The 18,152-nt window shown below is 47.3% G+C and overlaps 1 protein-coding gene across 12 annotated transcripts in view; it reads right to left on the reverse strand.

Annotated features, from left to right (window-relative positions):
* LOC103545307 (aldehyde oxidase 2-like) overlaps positions 1-18,152 on the reverse strand; it is a 54,128-nt gene that overhangs the window by 9,801 nt on the left and 26,175 nt on the right. For 2 of the 12 annotated variants that reach the window (XM_070606807.1, XM_070606812.1), the window contains exons 13-23: positions 16,405-16,491; positions 15,803-15,994; positions 13,520-13,747; positions 9,916-10,011; positions 9,685-9,771; positions 7,583-7,711; positions 5,821-5,895; positions 4,824-4,876; positions 3,526-3,640; positions 886-951; positions 588-776 (exon numbers count right to left, since the gene is read on the reverse strand). In XM_070606807.1, coding sequence (XP_070462908.1) covers positions 588-776; positions 886-951; positions 3,526-3,640; positions 4,824-4,876; positions 5,821-5,895; positions 7,583-7,711; positions 9,685-9,771; positions 9,916-10,011; positions 13,520-13,747; positions 15,803-15,994; positions 16,405-16,491 — 1,317 coding nt within the window. Of the gene's footprint in view, positions 1-587; positions 777-885; positions 952-1,099; positions 1,766-2,714; positions 3,401-3,525; positions 3,641-4,823; positions 4,877-5,820; positions 5,896-7,582; positions 7,712-9,684; positions 9,772-9,915; positions 10,012-13,519; positions 13,748-15,802; positions 15,995-16,404; positions 16,492-18,152 lie in introns of those variants that run through there. The other 10 variants (XM_070606806.1, XM_070606811.1, XR_011536418.1 and 7 more) reach the window with 9 other exon arrangements.

Below are 18,152 nucleotides of genomic sequence, written 5' to 3' on the forward strand. Positions count from 1 at the left end.
ATTTAATAGTCTATTCTGGGGGCTGGCCCTGGGGCCGAGGGGTTAAGTTCACGTACTCCGCTTCAGTGGCCCCGGGTTTCGCTGGTTCAGGTCCTGGGCGCAGACACGGCACCGCTCATCAGGCCATGCTGAGGTGGCGTCCCACATGCCACAACCAGAAGGACCCACAACTAAAATATACAACTATGTACTGGGGGGATTTGCGGAGAAGAAGAAGAAGAAAAAAAAGAATATTGGAAGATTGGCAACAGATGTTAGCTCAGGAGCAAATCTTTAAAAAAAAGTTTAGTCTTAAGGTTCTTAAGTGAAAATGTTATTCTACCAAATCAAAGCTTTTTCCTGAATTTTAGAGTTTTCAGTGAAAGAGGATATTAATAAATAGAATTCTTGGCCCAGGATTACCACTGGGCAGATCACTGATCTTCTCAGAACCTCTCTCTTCTCCAGGTGACTCGTCTCCAGATTCTAAGCATTTCTAGTGATTTGGGCCTCATGACGGCCGACATCTATCTTCTCCTTCGTTCTCTGCTTTTGTTTCCCAGGCTGCCTCATCCGTCACGTCGCCCAGGGGTAGGTTTGGGGCTTACCTTGGATGAATAGATGGTTAGTGGGGTTTGCGATGACGGCAACAAGGACACATTGAACTCCTCTGGGACGTCAGTGATGGTGGGAATTTTGTAATCGTCTGGGCCTCGGGAATACAAGACTCCTTCTGGGAAATATTTCAGCTCTTCGGTGGTATAAAGGCCCATTCCCTGGGTAAATGAGCCTTCAATCTGAAGGGGGAAAATGTCAAGCTGTGACGTTGTACACGTTTTAGAGGCCTTTACCTCGCCCGCAGTGACTTTCAAGAAGTGGCCTTCATCTGAGTGGGCCGGCACCTACCTGCCCAATATCAATGGCTGGATTTAGGCTGCAGCATGCATCCATGACGATGTCTGTTCTGATTTTCTGCCAAAATTAAAATTATCTCAGTATAAAAATTTGAATAAAAAACATTATTTTAAGGTTTATTCAAATGATCTCTAGTTCTTGCAGAACTTCTGCTGGCTAATTAACACTGAACTGAACCTCATCAACATTAGACGTGCTAAGACACCTGTGAAGCTCTTTAAATGTAGTGCCAGGACTGTCGATGACCCCAGGAGATCTTTGCATTCATGGTCTTGACTCCTTTTAAGTGACTCCGAAGTCCACGGCATGTTGGTGTTTGAGTGTCACTCAGTAAAGAATTGAGCAGGTTGTTCATCTGACTCTCAGCTGGATTTGTCGCTCTACCGTAGCCCAGGAGCTCACGGAGGCTCACGAGGATTTGATGGAGACGGTCTCACTCAGCATCACGTCTCACTGAGGAAATCAGGCAGCCATCGCGGCTCGCGTGAATCTGGGGACTTGCAAGATCTTGGATTGTATCAAGGGCAGACGCTGAGACCACCTTTGACTTTGCTAATCTGCTTCCTTCCCTGAGAATCATCACACTGATCTGGCCCTCCTGTTTCAGCGCTGGGCATGTGCACGCAGGTTGTCAAGGAGCCACAGAAAGCCCTAAGTGCCTGTGGTCTATCTCAGGAATGTCTCTGAGCTTTCCTGCTGCCCCCACGGCCAGTGTTCGTTCTGACAACATCATCATTCTCTGCTTAGGCTCCATCCCTGGGTTCCTGCTTTCTCTCTAGCCCTTTGCACGGGGAGTTGTCTTTTGACTCAAAGGCTGGCCTCTCAGGCAACCTCCTCTGGGCACTGGCACCAGCCGGCATCCATTCTCAACCTGGGCGGGGCAGGAGATGGGACACACCTCAGAGCGGGCCCTCAATTTCCTGGAAACCCGGGATGTTTTGCATATGACGGGGGCTGGACAACGGGAGGAGAAGGCCGGGCACTAACTGAACTGTTAGATGTTTCAGCTCAGTGATCACAAACAGCCAGCAAGAAGGCCTGCCATTTAGAGTCTCTGATTTCTCTTTAGTTAAAAGAAGTTTTGCCTCTTTAAGGAATGAACTATTTCAAGAGACCAAAGTGACACTGAAAGGACTGAACATTAACCTGTAATGAGGAAGGCACAGGGAAGACCACATTGTAACGTCTCTGGCAACACAAATTCTGGAAAATCCCCAAGAGGGTCGTTTCTTCAGGGATTTATGCCTAAGACCCCAGGTGGAATTGCCAGAAAAAATAAGTATGTCCCAAATACTGCATGAAGCATATTTGTACCAGAAAAAATTTGTTATTTATCTGAAATTCAAATTTAACTAGGAGTCAAGTGTTTTTATTTGCTAAATCTGACAATACGGCCTTTAGGATGGGGGATCAGAAAACTAGCTGATTTCTAAAAACAGCTTCCCCCCTATTGTGGGGCCTCGAAGGGGTTACAGGTGCCAAGACACTGACACCTGGGCTTTTCGGGGGGCCTGAGGCAGGCTGGTCACCTGCCACCATGTCTCCCTTGTTTGCCACAGTGTGCTGTGCAAGAATTACCATTATCTCTGTGTACCATGATGTGAAAAACATTCCAAAACAGTTTTAAGATAATCATATGATCCTAATTTCATGAGTTTACTTCTTCACAATGATCTAGATGAAAATGGAGACATGATATTTCTGTGTCCTAAGGATGAACTTGAGTGGAACTCGAGGGCAACCGCTGTCCAGTCAACCCTTCATTTACCGCAACTTTTATCTTAGTCACATAATATTTAAGCAGTGGACAAATTAACCAACAATGGGGCAGTGAAAGACATTTTGATAAAATTTACAAGTCAGTGTTTGCAAAGTTCTTTCTATTTCACATGACTTGACTATTTCTATTTTGGGTTCAAGATGATGTTGGAGTAATTTGTGTGTTCAATTAGAGATGTCATCAGTCCATTCTACAAATTTCCTAACAATTCACCGTACTTTGGATTATATTATATTCTACTTAAGGTTTCTGTAATCTCTCTGTTTCCAGACAGGACCTGGGGATATTCATGAGTTTATTCTTTATGGTGGAAATTGTTAACTTTTGGTTAAATGTGGGCTCGCTGCCTCCAATGAGTGGTCTCTTGGACGCTCAATTAAATAGCAAACACAAGAATTATTTTCACACCTGCCTCTCCAACTCCCAGTCTATTTTCTTAAGACCAGTAGTACCCCTGGGACAGCTGACTTTGGAGAAACATTATCACATTGCCATGTGCTTTCAACATGTTTACTCAAGACAATTTACTAAAGTACCTATTCCTTCAAATTAGATAACTTGACCTTCCTTTAGGAATAGAACCCTTTTATTGGGAAAACCTTTGGAAAGTGGTTTTGTTTTCTGAAATGTAATAAAAACAATGCATTTTAGGCTGTCACGAGCAATTCCTTCTTGACTACTTCTTTGTAAGTGGAAATTCAGGATAAAGCTGGATCTCTGGACGTTCTGTGGAATTGAAAGAATCTTTTCTTACTAGACAAGCGCTACATAATGAAGTTGGGCTACTAACATAGAATGCAAGTCTGTTGTTGATGCTTGAACTCGCCAAGAGGAAGTTAGATCTCACTCACCTTGTGAGCTCCCGTCAGGCAGTCCACTTCCACCTCAGAGCTGGCTGCTCCGTAGACGTAGTAGGGAAACGGGTCTCCCTCCCCCTTCTCCCAGTCCATGAAGGCCTCGTAGCCCCTGGGGGCAGAAAGAAAGCCCTTTATGGGAGGGGCGTGCAAACAATGCTGCTTCTCTTTAAAAGTTACCAAAGGTTTATGACAGCATTTCATTTGCTGGATGTTCATTCCAACCGCCTTTTAAGCTCCTTTAAACGGCTGGCTGTATTCACAATCCAGCTATTACGGCAGCACTGTCATTTCCCTCCGTTTTAAAGAGGATGCTCTTTGTGCTGCAGTTACCGCGCCGAAAAGAGAGAAGCCAACGACTGTCTCGGTCCAGACCTCACAGGGTATCTGTATCTTGATGGTTCAGGGTTTGAGTGTTCGTTCTGCACGCTGAAAAGCTCAACTGATTTTTAGCAGGGCTCCCAGAGGGACCCCTAGATTACGCTAACCAAACTCACAGGGGACTGGTGGTCATTCACAGCTGGTAAAAAAGGGCCAGAAATTCAATGCGTTGACTTATAAGGGAAGACGGAGCCAGCTAGAGGGCTGATTTGCTCTTCTCCTGTGTAACTAAACTCAGGAATTTACGACTTACCATGTACGGGGCACTGGCTGGGCCCTTACGTCCCTCTTTCTTCACGAGGATTTGCTTTACCCTTGTGTGTGTGTGTGTGCGCGCGCGTGTGCACATGTGTGTAGCTCGGCGGTCTGTTTCATTAAATTGTAAAACTAATGTCATACACTTCCTGAATTTGACAACCAGCGCTCCTCTCTGTGCCTCATTCAATTAATGAGCATTGACCGAGGGCCTCCCACCGATAGACCCTGCACAAATGAAGAGCGGTGACCACCATCCCGGCCATCTCCTCCTGCCCAGCAAGCAGCTTCAAAAGGGAGAGGTTTTACGGCAAAGGGAGGGAGGTTGGCAAAATGGAATTGCAAACTGTTTCTAATGGTATCTTTTTACTACTTACAATAAAGAATATTATTATTCCACAATAAAGAATAGTAAATAATGATTAGATATTGTAAGTCATGTTTTATAATTTTTTTTTACCCGATGGGGTATTTTTACTATTTAATATTTCTTTGGACGTAGCTCATAGAGCTATATGAAGTCATAGAATTTGGGGCCTGGAAGAGAACTCAGCGATCACATAATAATTACTTATTTACAAATGAGGGAACTGAGGCCTGGAGTAACTGGGTCACCTCGTGCTTTCTCAGCTAAGTTATGACATTATTGCAATTTTTACCTGAAGTATCCAGTGGCAGAAAGACTGATTCTTTGTTCAAAAGCAGCTTCTATCTGCAGAATGGGCATATTTAGTTAAAATAAAATAAATGTACCATCTGATAGGTGAAAATGAAAATATTTTATGTATCGAAGTTGACATCTGGGGACTGGGCCTGTGTCTGAGTGGTTAAAGTTCCACGCACTCCACTTTGGTGGCCCAGGATTGTGGGATTGGGTCCTGGGTGCAGACCTACTCCACTCATCAGCCATGCTATGGAGACATCTCACATACAAAGTAGAGGAAGATTAGCACAGATGTTAGCTCAGAGCCAATCTTCCTCACCAAAAAAAAAAAAAGAGAGATATCTGATCATTGTTGTTGGTGCTTTGTTACCAATAATAGAACTCATCATAATGTTTTTTCCTCAGCTAGTGCACTCTAACAGTTTCCTTCTGATTGAGCTCAGAAGTCTGAATTCAAGAAATAAAATAGAATCCTGCTGCTCATCCATGATGTAGTGGCTTTGTTCACAAGGGATTTGGGGCTTCATTTCTACATGTTAGAACGCTAGTCAGCGCGTGTGTAAGTGTGAGAGAGTTGTTCTAATGAATAAGACACAGGATATCGTAAAGGTGGAGAGATGGGTCATGTCCCTTGAGACATCTTCAATAGCAGTCAGGCCTGTTTTAGTTTCCCCCTTCCTACTCAAGACATCGCCATCTTTTTGTGGCCTAGGAAGGCTCGACTTTTCCCCTCCTTCCTTATTTAAGCGGGGCGGGTCAGGGTGTTCTTCATCACTTCCTTGCTCCCCTCAGTGACGGGTTCCCTGTGTGCCCTCTCCGTACACACCTGGTGGCCATCGTCCAGCAGCATCTCAACCTCTGGCGACCCCGCCCTTTGACGGAAATCTGCTCTTAGAACCGTCTACACAGTGGGCTGTGATGCGGCCATGGAGCTCTCAGCAGTGGTCTGGGTGGTTCTCTCATTTCTAGTAAGAATGGAGGGGAGCACTTACCCAGTCTTCCCAAGTACCTTCCGGATTTTTCTTAATGATGGGCTCAAGGCGTTTCAGCAGGATCTGGCAAGCATTCTTGAAGGAGTGAAGAAGTGAACCCCATTAGAGAAGAGCCCGGTGGTTAGGATTTGTGTGGACGAATATTAACTGATAATCGGTTAGGTCAATGAATGCTTACAGAGTGCCTGAACCTGACACTCTGGGGACACAGAGACGATGACAACACAGCCCCTGACCCTGAGGAGAGCGTCAGTTACCGGAGGGTTTTCCTTCCTGGTTCACTTCCTGTGAAGAGGTAGGCTGGCCTGAATTTCTTCTCTCAGGTCCCCTTTCTAAGACTATTCATGCTCGTAATTGTTTTTTCTCTTTTTCTACATTTTTGACTTAGGCCTTCTTTTGTATTTCCCATAAATTAAAATAAATGGAACAAAACATCTTATTTTCATTCAAATTTGTGCTTTCCAATCTGCAACAATGACATGTCAGTATCCCTCCGGGTCTGAAACATTGTTCAGCTCTCTGTCCATCTTCCACCTGTTCATCCAGCTACCGTCCCACCACCGCAATGAAGGCCTTGGCTTTGGGTGTGAAGTGAGAAAATAATTAAATTTGTTTTTATAATAATCTAGATCTACAAAGTTTCCGACACTCAAAACAGAAACCTAAAACTCAATATCCTAGAAGATGGATTGACACTTAGTTTGGGCCAACAACTCCCATACACACAGAGTTATTCCTATCTTGTGTTTGATTCCACCCCAAATGGGATCTCATGAAACTTGAGGTTCCCCACACATTTGTTCTGAGTGAAAGAGTGTCTGGTTTTTGAGCCCCTAGGAGGTGTCCCCACGAAGATAAGATGGATTTGAAAGCGGTTTCTCTTGGTAGCACAAATGCAGTGTCCTGGGAGTGAGGGACGGCGCCTCTCCACAGGGTCCCCAGGGAAAAGGAGGCAGTTTCTAACAGAAGCAGGACACAGAGATAGTACTTCAAAAGTACGTACAGTCAGATACTGAATTAAAGAATATGAAGTCACGGTTCCATTCTGAAAAAGCCAAAATTTGGCAGGTGTTTTTTAAACATCAGTTAGAAAATAAGTACCAGGCGAGCGGCCGGCCCCGCAGCTCTCCACCGACGCGGACGCTCTGCCTGCGCTGGGCCGCCCACCTGCCGGCGGGAACTGTGTGTCCGGCGCTGCGTTGTTGGTGCCCACCCTTCTTCTTTCTGCGTCTCCCGGGGACAGAGACTGCCCTCTCCCCACACCCACCGTCCCGCCCTGCGTGGTGTCTGGGCGCAGCGCCCGCCCCCTCTCGACGTTTTCCCGGCCCGCCCTGAGCTGCACGTGCCCGACACGGTTCTGCGCGGGGAGCCGAGGGGCTGGCAGCAGCTGCGGGTCGGGCCTCCACGCTCCGTCCCTTCTCTGGCTCCCTGGAAAGATGGGGCTCAGGGCAGCCTTGAAAGCCACGCGCTGAGGAAGGAGGGATCACCACCGAGCTGGGTGCTCGAAGGACGAACCCGCCCTCTGACTGCTATGTGTGCGAGAAAAAGACTTGTGTTGTGTTGCAGCCACTATGTTCTGGGCCTGTTCGTCACCTCACTTTAGACCCTCTGACTGACACAGTCTCCCGACATTTTGGTGATCCCAAGCCTATGTTTAGTGACACAGATGACTTCTCTGAAGCCAAACACTTGTGCCTGTATCCAGCTAAGAAAACCAGAGATGTGGGAAAAGCAGCCAGGACAGACAGACAGGAGGAAGCACCTGCACAGCTCGGCCGTTGACGTCGGAGCCGATGGACGCCGCTGTCGCGATGGTGTTAGGCACCGTGGCTGTGCTTGTTTCACAGATGTGCATGTGAGACATGGGGACCTTCAACTCACGGCTGGCCACCTAGGAGAGCAACAAACGTTGTCAAGTCCAGTAAGGCCTTCTGTGAAGATTTGAGTCATTATTTTTCTTAATTAAAAGAATTACTGTTTTTATTATAGCCAAGATATCCTTTAAAGCCTACAATAATGTATCTTCTAAAAACTAAAACCACTTTTTAGTAGGTGTTTTAAAGTGTTTTTATGGTAACATTCCACAGCAATCCTTCCATTCAAATTTGGTGCATTTAGGATGCTAAGGGTTCCCTTTTCTCCAAGGTTTATATGTGTAAGGGAACAGGCCAAGCTGAGATTATTAGACTAATTCGGTGACAGTGCAGGAAGAGGGACAGAGAGTGAGAGAGAAATAGAGAGAGAGATAGAGATAGATTGACTGACTCAGTTTGGTCTTAAATCTGTCGGTTTCAGTACCAGAGGAATGTGGTTGGCCCCAAGGGCCTGTCGTCTCTCGCGCCCTCATCCCCGCCTAAACTTTGGCTTCCTCCCCTGCTCTTCTGCTTGTTCCACTTGCTTATATTCCTCTACGATTTGCTGTTCACTTTTTTCTTTTCTGCTCTTTTCCTTCCAGTTTCCCCAGCAGACACATGTGGAAATTAAGATATTTAATCAAGAAGAAATGAAAAATAAAAAAAGAGAGTTGGGGCCAGCCCGTTGCCAAGTAGTTATGTTTGCAGGCTCTGCTTTGGTGGCCCCTGGTTTCGCTGGTTCAGATCCTGGGTGGGGACTTGACACCGCTCACAAGGCCATGTTGAGGTGGTGTCCTGCATGCCGCAACTGGAGGGACCCACAACTAAAATGTGCAATTATGTACTGGGGGGACCGGGGGAGAGGAAACAGGAAAAAAACCCCCTATGTACTTGAGGGCTTTGGGGAAAAAGAAGAGAAAAAAAACGAAAGAAGATTGGCAACAGATGTTAGCTCAGGTGCCAATCTTTAAAAAAAAAAAGAGGGAGAGAAAGAAGGAAAAGAAAAGAGCATTATTTTGGCTGCTGTTGTCTTTTAGTTTTGGCAAAAACACTCTCTCCACATGTCTGTGGGTGTGTACCTGTCCCCAATGCCAGTCTTCAGACTGATGCTGTTCAGTGATGACATTTCCCCAGAAAGATGCAAAAATGGAAGAAATAAGGACAATTTCATTGGTTCTTGGTGATGAAAATCCAAAGGGAATTTAATGGTTCGCATCACTGGGAGAAACAGAGGGAGCTAGGGTCACATATGTCTTCATCTAGGGGCTTTATGCTCTCCCCAGGGGCCCCTCGCAGCCTCTCACACTTGCTTTTCTTTCTACGATGGCTGTGTTATTTCCAACAGCAGACAGGCTTCCTCCGTGGCACAGGAGAGCTGCCTCTGACAAGCCCTGGCCTATAGCAGAGCAGCTAAACCACCACAAGGAGACCATAGGTCCTGTCTCCTGGCATCCACACATCAGTCCCAGGAAAGGAGTCCGATTGGCCTTGCTTGGTCATGTGCCTCCTTTCTGGACCAATCCCTGTAGCCAGTGGGATTCAGGAGCCACGACTGGCCAGACCTGAGTCCTGTGCCTGTGTCTGTGGCAGGTGTTGGGGAAAGGATGGGAAGGGGGCTAAAAGGCGCCAGCATTGAGGAGTCCTTCAGAAAGTATGGAACATGGGAGATGCGGTCCAAAGGAGCTGAGGGGATAGTCAAAAGCTGCAGATGTGCAAGATAACAAGCTAATAAATTCATTAGAGTGAAATTTATTCACTTTAAAGCATTATTCTTTTTCCTCCTGAAATATCTTCCTACTTTGTGCGTGTGTGTTAAAATAGCCTTTAAAAATTACAGGATGATAGCAGTTGATGAGACACTTGTCCTTACTTGTCAAACTAATACATTAGCAACTTGATATTGTCCAAAATGTAAAAATTATACATACTGGTCTCAGAATAGAAAAGCTGAGAAAGTTCTACAGCAGGTAAGGCTGCATGGCGCCGCCCCAGCGCTCCAGGGGTGCCTCACCGGTGTCTCCACAGCCACCGCCGTCCAGAAGCCCTGGCCTTGCCCCAGGAGGGTCTGCACGTGTGGGGATTTCTCCACCTCAGCCTTCTATTGGATATGCAAGAAGCTCTTGAAGTAAATAGTCCAGATCTTAGGGTTTGAATACAGGGAGTGTCATTTACCCCACAACAGTGCCATATGGCAGTCATGGCAACAGCGTATAGAGAGGTTAACGACAGTCTTATTTCTTACCTGTAGCATTTTGGTGTGAATGCCTTGGCCCAGTTCGTTGCCTCCATGTGTGACCAGTACGGACCCATCTGTGTAGATGTGAACCAGTGCGGCTGCCTAGTGAAACGAGCCAGAAGGCACAGCTCAGTGCAGGGGAAGAGCAACGTAAGAAAAGAGGCAGCGAAACACCCGTCTCACGGAGCGCGCGGGTCACGACTCAATGGAATCACAAAGGGAAGAAGGGTTCACGCCGGGCAAGGTGGGCAAAAACTCCCCATTGTCTGCAAGGGAAGCCCTGCTGCTCATTAGGACACGAGGCCTTTGGGGTTTTTCCATTTCCATCCCTGTCTCTTCCCACCCGCTCCTCGGTCTCCTGTGCCGTTGCTCCTTCCTGACCCGCCTCTTGCTGATGCTGCTCCCTCTTCCTGGCCTGAACCCTGGGCCTCTATTCTGTTAAAACTTCCACAATGCTTCTCATTCCCCCCCCCCCCCCGCCCCCGGGAGGATTAATTACTCTCCTCTCTGCACTTCCTCTTACGGGGTGCACTGGGCTGAATAATGTCCCACCCACCCCCAAATTCATGTCCACCTGGCACCTCAAAATGTAACCTTATCTGGAAATAGTCTCTGCAGATGTGATTAGTTAGCGTGAGGTCATACTGGATTAGGGCGGGCCCCACATCCGGTGAGCAGTGTCCTTCTGAGAAGGCCACGTGAAGACTGAGGCAGAGACTGGGGGTCTGCAGCCACAAGTCAAGGAACACCAGGAGCCACCAGAAGCTGGAAGGGACGAGGAAGGATTCTTTCCTGGACCCTTCAGAAGGAGCACAGCCCTGCTGACACCTCGATTTTAAATCTCTAGGCTGCAGAACTGTGAGAGAATAAATGTGTTGCTTTAAGCTGCCCCGTTTGTGGTCCTTTGTTCCGGCAGCCCCAGGAAATGAACACAGGCTTTTCTGCGGGAGTCTCGTGGAGGAAGGGCACCTGGTCCTGTTCAGCTTTGTGTCCTGTAGAGAATTGGGGGCAAGTCTGAATCACAGAGACACTAAAGAAATGTTTGTTAAATCGGATGAATGGAAATGTGGTATTTTTCCTTCCAGGAGGAGGAGGAGAAATGAGGACTCCAGTCTATTCCCGTCTGAGGCTTGGAGGAGCTCTGGGGCACCCCACTTGTAGGCGCTAATAATAGTAGTCATCCACCGTGGGCCTTTTGACTCCCTCTGAGAACAGCGCTCCCCATGCCTGGTTTAAAGGGGAGGCGTTCCAGTTCTGTGAGTCATCAGCTGACCCGGGATAACACGCTTCACTCAGCTCCCAGCTGGTGATTCTCGGGCGCGTCAATTTAGAGCTCTGTGCGGAAGGTGGAGGCCTTTCAAATAGAGGCTTAAATCTTTGATTCAAAGATGTTTGTGTGGCAAGATGAGAAGTTGGCTCCGTGGGAGAGGGCAGGGAGCAGGCTGTGGTTTGGGTGAGAAGCAGCTGTGCAGTGAGGGGAGGTGCGATGGGATGAAAACTACAGAGGTGGCCTTTGTCCCTGGTTCTTGGCACAGAGCTCCTAGAACCCCTGGAATTTACTGTCTTTTGTTTGGTAATAAGATGACTCTTGGGGAGCCTAGATAGTTTCAGGACGGGGGAATGTTTGCCAGAAACACCAACCATGTGGCTAGAGAGTTCCATCTCTCAGCGCCCCCCAGGGGAGTAGAGACGGACTGGAGATTGAGGTCAGTCACCAACGGCCAAAGATTTAATCAGTTGTGCCTAAGTAGTGGCACCTCCATAAACCCCCAAACGACAGGGGGTTCGAGGAACTTCCGGGCTGAGGAACATCCACTAGGGGGAGGGTCGCCCGCTGGAGGGAGAGTGCACGAGCCTGCGCGCTCCCTGCCCCCTCGCCCTGTGCGTCTCTCCCATTTGGCTGCTCTTGGGTCGCATCCTCTATGACGAAGTGGCAACGACCGTGAGTAAAGTGCTTGCTTGAGTTCTGTAGCTCTGCAAATTATCAGACCTGAGGGGTGGGCAGTGGAAGGCCCAGAATTTGCAGTCGGCGGGGCAGAAGGGTGGGTGGCGTGGGCACTCCATTTGGGCTGGCGTCTGATGGGACTCAGCCTTTGACTGGGGTTCTGCGGTAACTCTGGGTAGCTAGTGTCAGAATCGAATTGCTAGACGCCCAGTTGGCGTTGGAGAATGGAGAACTGGTAGAGAAGACACAACATTTCGTGTCAGAGAAAAAACCACACGGGTGACCATCCAGGATCTCTTATGCTGTTGATTCAGTCCAGGCCTGTAGACGTGACCGTTAACCTTCCCGTGTCTCTTTATAGAACGAGCACGCTGGACCTAACAGGAGTGTGAGGCAGGAGTCCAGGGGTCCCACTGCCAGAGGAGCCCCAGCTCTGAGAGGTGAGTCTGAGCGCTCTGGCGGGGGCGGGGGGGGGGGGGGGGCGGGGCATGTGGGCTTTCCTGGAAAACTACCAAGTGCTCAGGCACCCTGCCAGGTGCTTTACTGTGACCGTCTCATCAAATCCTCGTCAATCCTGAAACAGGATGATTATTCTCATTTTATAATTGGAGAAGCTGAGGCTCAGAGAGGTTAAATAACTTGCTAATGTCACACAGCTAGTAAGCGGCAGGGCCAAGGATTTCTCCAGTCTTCCTGACTCCCAGTCCTGATTAGGGATTTGGGGCAAGTGCTTTATTCCCTAAGAAGGATTTCCTCTGGCAGAGCAGCTTGTGGGGTGGGTGTGTGTGTGTCTCTTGGCTGCCAGCAGTTGGACATCAGTGGAAGAATGCTTTCAGTGGTATACACGTAAGGGAGATCTAATGCATTTTCAGATTTAGAGTTTAGGTTTAGATTTAGATCTAATGCATTTAGGATTTTTCCAGTTGCTGAGTTTTCTGCTTTTGGCGGACAATAACGGGGAGGCAACAAGCTCTCCCAGTTTCCTAAACAGCTTTCCTGTGTACGACCTGTTGGGATTTCTGGGAAGGCTCGTCAGCACCAGTCCTTGTGCTATGGGGTGCACTCATCCATGTGCTGCCCTTCCGCCTCCCTTCTGGAAGGGCCTCTGGATGGCTTGCTTCTTCCTTTCACACGTTTACTTGGGAGGATTTCTGGAGCCCACTCTCACTTCCCCCCCCAGAATTGACACAGGTTCCTGAGGGTGTGCCTCGAAACAGCCAGCTGCTCAGAGCAAAACGGAAGACGTAGCACGTGCACCAGGTGTGCTGCGGTGTTTGGGACACGGACCAGCAGACGTGCCATTCCCACCCACGCCAGGAGACACCCAGCTCCAAAAGCACAGTACCACGCCTGTGTGGTCGCCTGTTCCCTTGGCGAAGAGTGGGGGTTCCTGGGGGGGGGGTCAATGCTCCATCTTGGCAGTTATGCACCGCAGGCCTCCTACTCGCTCGTGCTGTTTTCTGCCATTGAGGCTTTTGTACTGCACTGTGTTAAAAGTGCTTGCAGTTGCGGGCTGCTCAGGAGAGTTTCGTACATTTCTCCCAGGTTCCAGGGTCGGGGGCTCGGTGCCCTGGGGCATGTGACACTCTCCCAAAGTCAGCACTAGCTGACTGGGCCAGGAGGGTGTCTGACATGAGGGTTCCACCCCACATAGATGAGTCTTACCTGATGAAAGCTTGTGGCAGCAAAGCCAACGGAAAACTTCATGGGGACCACAGCCAGGCCTCTCTTCCTCCAGTAATTCTTCTTGTTGAACTCTGCCACTTGCATCCTTCGGCTGTGAAAGGAAGACTTGTCCAGACATTCGTTCCAGCATCTTATCAGGGGCTCAGGGTTGAACGCTTGTTTGTAGATGGTTTTATCAACTGTTTTGTACATGTTTTTCTCCCTCACCTGAAACGGGTGGGAAATGGAGGCGACAGTTATGGTAAGACAGGAACGGGCTGCAGATCAGAGACTCGAAAAGCCCCCTGGTAGAGCACAGACTTTGATGGGGGAGACAGGCTCTTTCTCCTTTTTCTTGCAAGCATATGTCTTGCAAAAGCAATAGAGGTGATTTCTCACCTCTTCTTCCATGCACAGCCGGGGTCTCTCCCTCCTGGAAGTGGAGGGTGGCGGTAGTGACTGCTTTGTGTAGGGCGGTGGGGTAAGGGGCCTAGGGAGGCCGATTTTTCTTCTTTCTCCTACAAGGTTCAGAGGATGGGGCAGAGTCGGTCGGTAGTACATAAAAGCAAGGGTCTGCTGTCATAACTGAAGACTCGTTCTGCTAGAGAGGAGGAGCGTTGCGCCAATGACGGAGAGCAGAGCCTCTCTAAGGCTTCCAGCTGCCTTGGGAACGGGTTGTAGGCAAATCTTTTTCAAAGTGTCTCTGAATATGGGTGTCTTATGTCCCGGAAGCTTGCAGCCTTGACAAGGAAGGAGGGCCCACGGGGACATGCTCCGGAGTTTTTCATCATCCCCACCACACTCTAATAGCAATAGTAGAATTATGATTATCAGCAGCCACACCGGACTAATACTATCCAGTTTATGAAAACGAGTTTCAACAAATGCTAACTCACTTGAGTCTTGCGGAAACTCTGTGAGGTGTGTCACACCGCCCTCATTTTACAGATGAGGAAACTGAGTCACAAAGAGGTTGCCTCTCCTTGTTCAAGTTCTTCCACTGGCCTATCCTACCTTTCCATTATCTGTGCCTATCATTCTTCAAGGCCTATCTCAGTGCCATTGTCTCCAGAAAGTTCTTCCTACTCCCCGCCCCCCAAGCCAATGTGAAGTCTTCCTCCTCTGTACCCACAGAACACTCTGTGTGACTTCTCTTGGGGTAACTGCTGTCTTCTTTGTCCAATCTTTAGGTGTTCTCTTGTGTGTAGGCAGTACCCTGACAATCACAAATCACAAACCTGGTGGTCCTCCCTGTTGAATTAGGGACAAAGGGGCTCAAAAGACAGTACATGGAAAGTCTTGTGGGAGCAGAGGGCCTACACTGGGGAAACAAGTGACAGAAGTGTGAACAGTAGGCTGGAGTTGGACTGGACGTGTGAGGAGTGGGAGAGTTATCAGCAGGTGTCTCGGTGGCCTGTGGCGGCCTCTCTCCCCTGGTCTAGCACACTGTGCATACTGTGCACCTTCTAGGACCTCACACCAAATTGCGTTTTTGGAGGGCATTCTTTTGACACTCTCTCTCAAAAGTTTTCAAGCGCACCAGCAGTTCCTCTTGTGTAAATTTATCCTAAAGATGTCGACAGTAGGGCAAAGATGCGCCCTTGGTACATCTGTACCAAGATGTTTATTGCGGCATCATTTTAATAGCCCCAAATGAGTAACAACCTGAATGTGTATCAATAAAGGAGTGGCTAGATAAGTTACACGCATCCATATTACATAGTGCCATTCAGTCATCAAAAAGAATGCAGCAGATCATTCTACTGACGTGGGAAGACAGCATATTGTCAAGTAGAAAAAGCAAGGTGCAGAATACTATGTGTACTATGGTCCCGTTTCGGTAAATAACTACGTATGTGCACATCCACATTATAAGTCAATGTCTACCTGTGTGTGTGAATACAGATGGGTGGAGGAACACAGAGAAAGGGCCAGAACAATAAACACGGAACTGTTAACAGTGGTTACTCTCAACCAGCAGGGAGGGGGATGGGAAAGGGGCTGTTCACTTTCTACTTTAATTATTTCAGTGTGGTTTGAATGTTAAAAATAGTAATTATTTTGTATAGATTAAGAAAGAAAGAAAGAAAAAGAAATCAAAGATGCAAACATAAGGAGGGATGACGACACGGGGAGGTGAGTTGTTTAGGTAGCTCTGGATGCATCTTGAGTTCTGAGCCAGGGCTCACTCCTGCGGCTCTTCCAGGGTGATTCTGTGGGAGCTGTTCCCTGCCTTGTCTGATTCTTGAGCAGCTTTGGTTACGACCTTGATTACAGCCTTACCTTTTCTGGCAGAAGGCCACATTTGGCTGCCACGGCTGTGATGCAAGACTCTGTGACCAGGGTTCCTTGGGGGAAGCCGAATCCACGAAAGGCCGTGTTGGATGGTAAATTTGTCATGCACGCACGTCCCCGGAACCTGAGGTTGCGGATTTTATACGCATTTTCCATCTTTAGTATAAGAAATTCAGTTACCTAAAGTAAAAGGAGATATTCACATACATCGGACAACACTTTTTTTTTCTCTAATAGTTGAGTACAGAGTGGCCGGCCTGGTGGCATCGTGGTTGAGTTCACGCGCTCCACTGCGCTGGCCTGGGGTTCACTGGTTTAGATCAAGCCGTGCTGTGGTGGCATCTCACATACAAAATAGAGGAAGACTGGCACAGATGTTAGCTCAGCAACAGTGTTCCTTGAGCAAAAAGAGGAAGATTGGCAACAGATATTAGCTCAGGGTTCTTTACCATAAAAAAAAAGTCAAGTACAGAGTCAAACTGCTTGTGAAACTTGGTAAGTACTGGAGGAAACATGCTCCATAAAGACTCATCTAGAAATGCTGCATTCTACTCACAATCAAGGACGGGGCTGGTTTCCGAGGCACATACCAGCTCTGAGTCATCCAGCGTGCAGCCTCCGTTAATGAAGCACTCGATGTCGAGAGCTCTGATGCGCCCGCTGTTCATGAATCCCACCTGTCACCAAATGATGGACAGTTGATGATATGTTCCAAATTTGCTTGCCAAGCTGGAGCCACAGCCCAGCTCCATGACTGGCAAGACTGAAGACAGACTCTTCTCCCGTGTGCTCTGGGGTATCCCACACCTGGCGATCCCCTTCTTTTTCAGTGCGTGGCCGACAAAGACCTCCTCTGACCTGAGTTTGGCTGAGCCCTTTTCTTCCCACGTGTAATTTTCTGGCTTCACAGTCTGTATGGAACTGCTTTTCTCCTGGCGTATAATTGCTACCCTCTTCTTCCTTATTCTTGGAAGATTCTCCTTCATTTTTTACTGGTTTTCCTTCTAACTTAGTCTGTGATTTTCCTCCTTGTGGAAAAGTCTCTGGGATTCCAGAGCTCATTGGAATGAATCACAGTGCATCTTTTTTTTTTTTTTAAATCATTGCAGCTTTTAAAAATTAAGTTAAATTGATTGTTTTTATTTTATTGAGGTCACATTGACATGTAAATTTCAGGTGTACAGCATTATATTTCAGCTTCTGAATAGACTGCATTGTATTCACCACCAAAAGTCTAGTTTCCATCTGTCACCATACATATGTGCCCCTTTACCCCTTTCTCCCTCCCCTCACCCCCTTCTGCTCTGGTAACCACTAATCTGTTCCCCGTATCTATGTGTCTGTTTATCTTCCACATATGAGTGAAATCATGCTATTCTTGACGAAAGCCTCGGAGGTTGGGATGCCTGAGGGAGCTTGACTGCTCTCATGTCACTGAGCTGGTGAAGCACTTCGTGATCACTTAAGGACAGAGCAAACGTGAGCTGGCACTGCTCTTACTGCTGGGACTCCGGGAAGGCAGCTTGCATTTTCCTGAAGTTGCCATCCCCTCCCAGCCACCTAGACCAGTCCGTCTGCACAGCCAGATTGAAAAGAAAATTCCCACTATCTATTGTCGTTCAACCAAAAAGGATTGGCCAGGTCCCTTTGCCTTTCTGAAAACAAGGAAAATCCATCTGAAGGAACCGTACAACTGTATGGTTATCACTGACTCCAAGGGAAATGCTGGAGGACGAACCAGAGCAGTGAAGAAATGTAGGAAAAGCCAAGAATTCAGAATTTACGGTAATTTTGACAAATGCTAGGCTGAAGTCTACTTTGACTTTTCATGAAGAACGAATTGCTAAGCAGTCACATAAATAAATTAGCAGAGATAATTCTTATAATATATATTATATATATAATATAAACTTTTCAAGAATTTTGGAAAAATGTATTCACACATAAACATCTATTATGCTAATTTACAAATAGTTCTGAATAACTAAGCAAAACTTTGTTAGCTAGGTCTGAATGAGGATATGTATACATACATACACACTCATACATTATTACATTCAATGTAAACTTATATTTCTTTAAAAAAATAAAATTTGGAGTTTTCAAAAAGTCTATTTCCTTCTTTTAATTATATTTTATATTTATTTATATTTTATATTTTATTTTGTTTATTTATTTATTTATTTATTTATTTTAAAGATTGGCACCTGGGCTAACAACTGTTGACAATCTTTTTTTTTTTTTTTCTGCTTCGTCTCCCCAAACTCCCCCTGTACACAGTTGCACGTCCTTCTAGTTGTGGGATGTGGGACGCCGCCTCAACGTGGCCTGACGAGTG

This window comes from Equus przewalskii, unplaced genomic scaffold (assembly GCF_037783145.1).
Source record: "Equus przewalskii isolate Varuska unplaced genomic scaffold, EquPr2 contig_5313, whole genome shotgun sequence".
In the NCBI taxonomy this organism is placed as follows: Eukaryota; Metazoa; Chordata; class Mammalia; order Perissodactyla; family Equidae; genus Equus; species Equus przewalskii.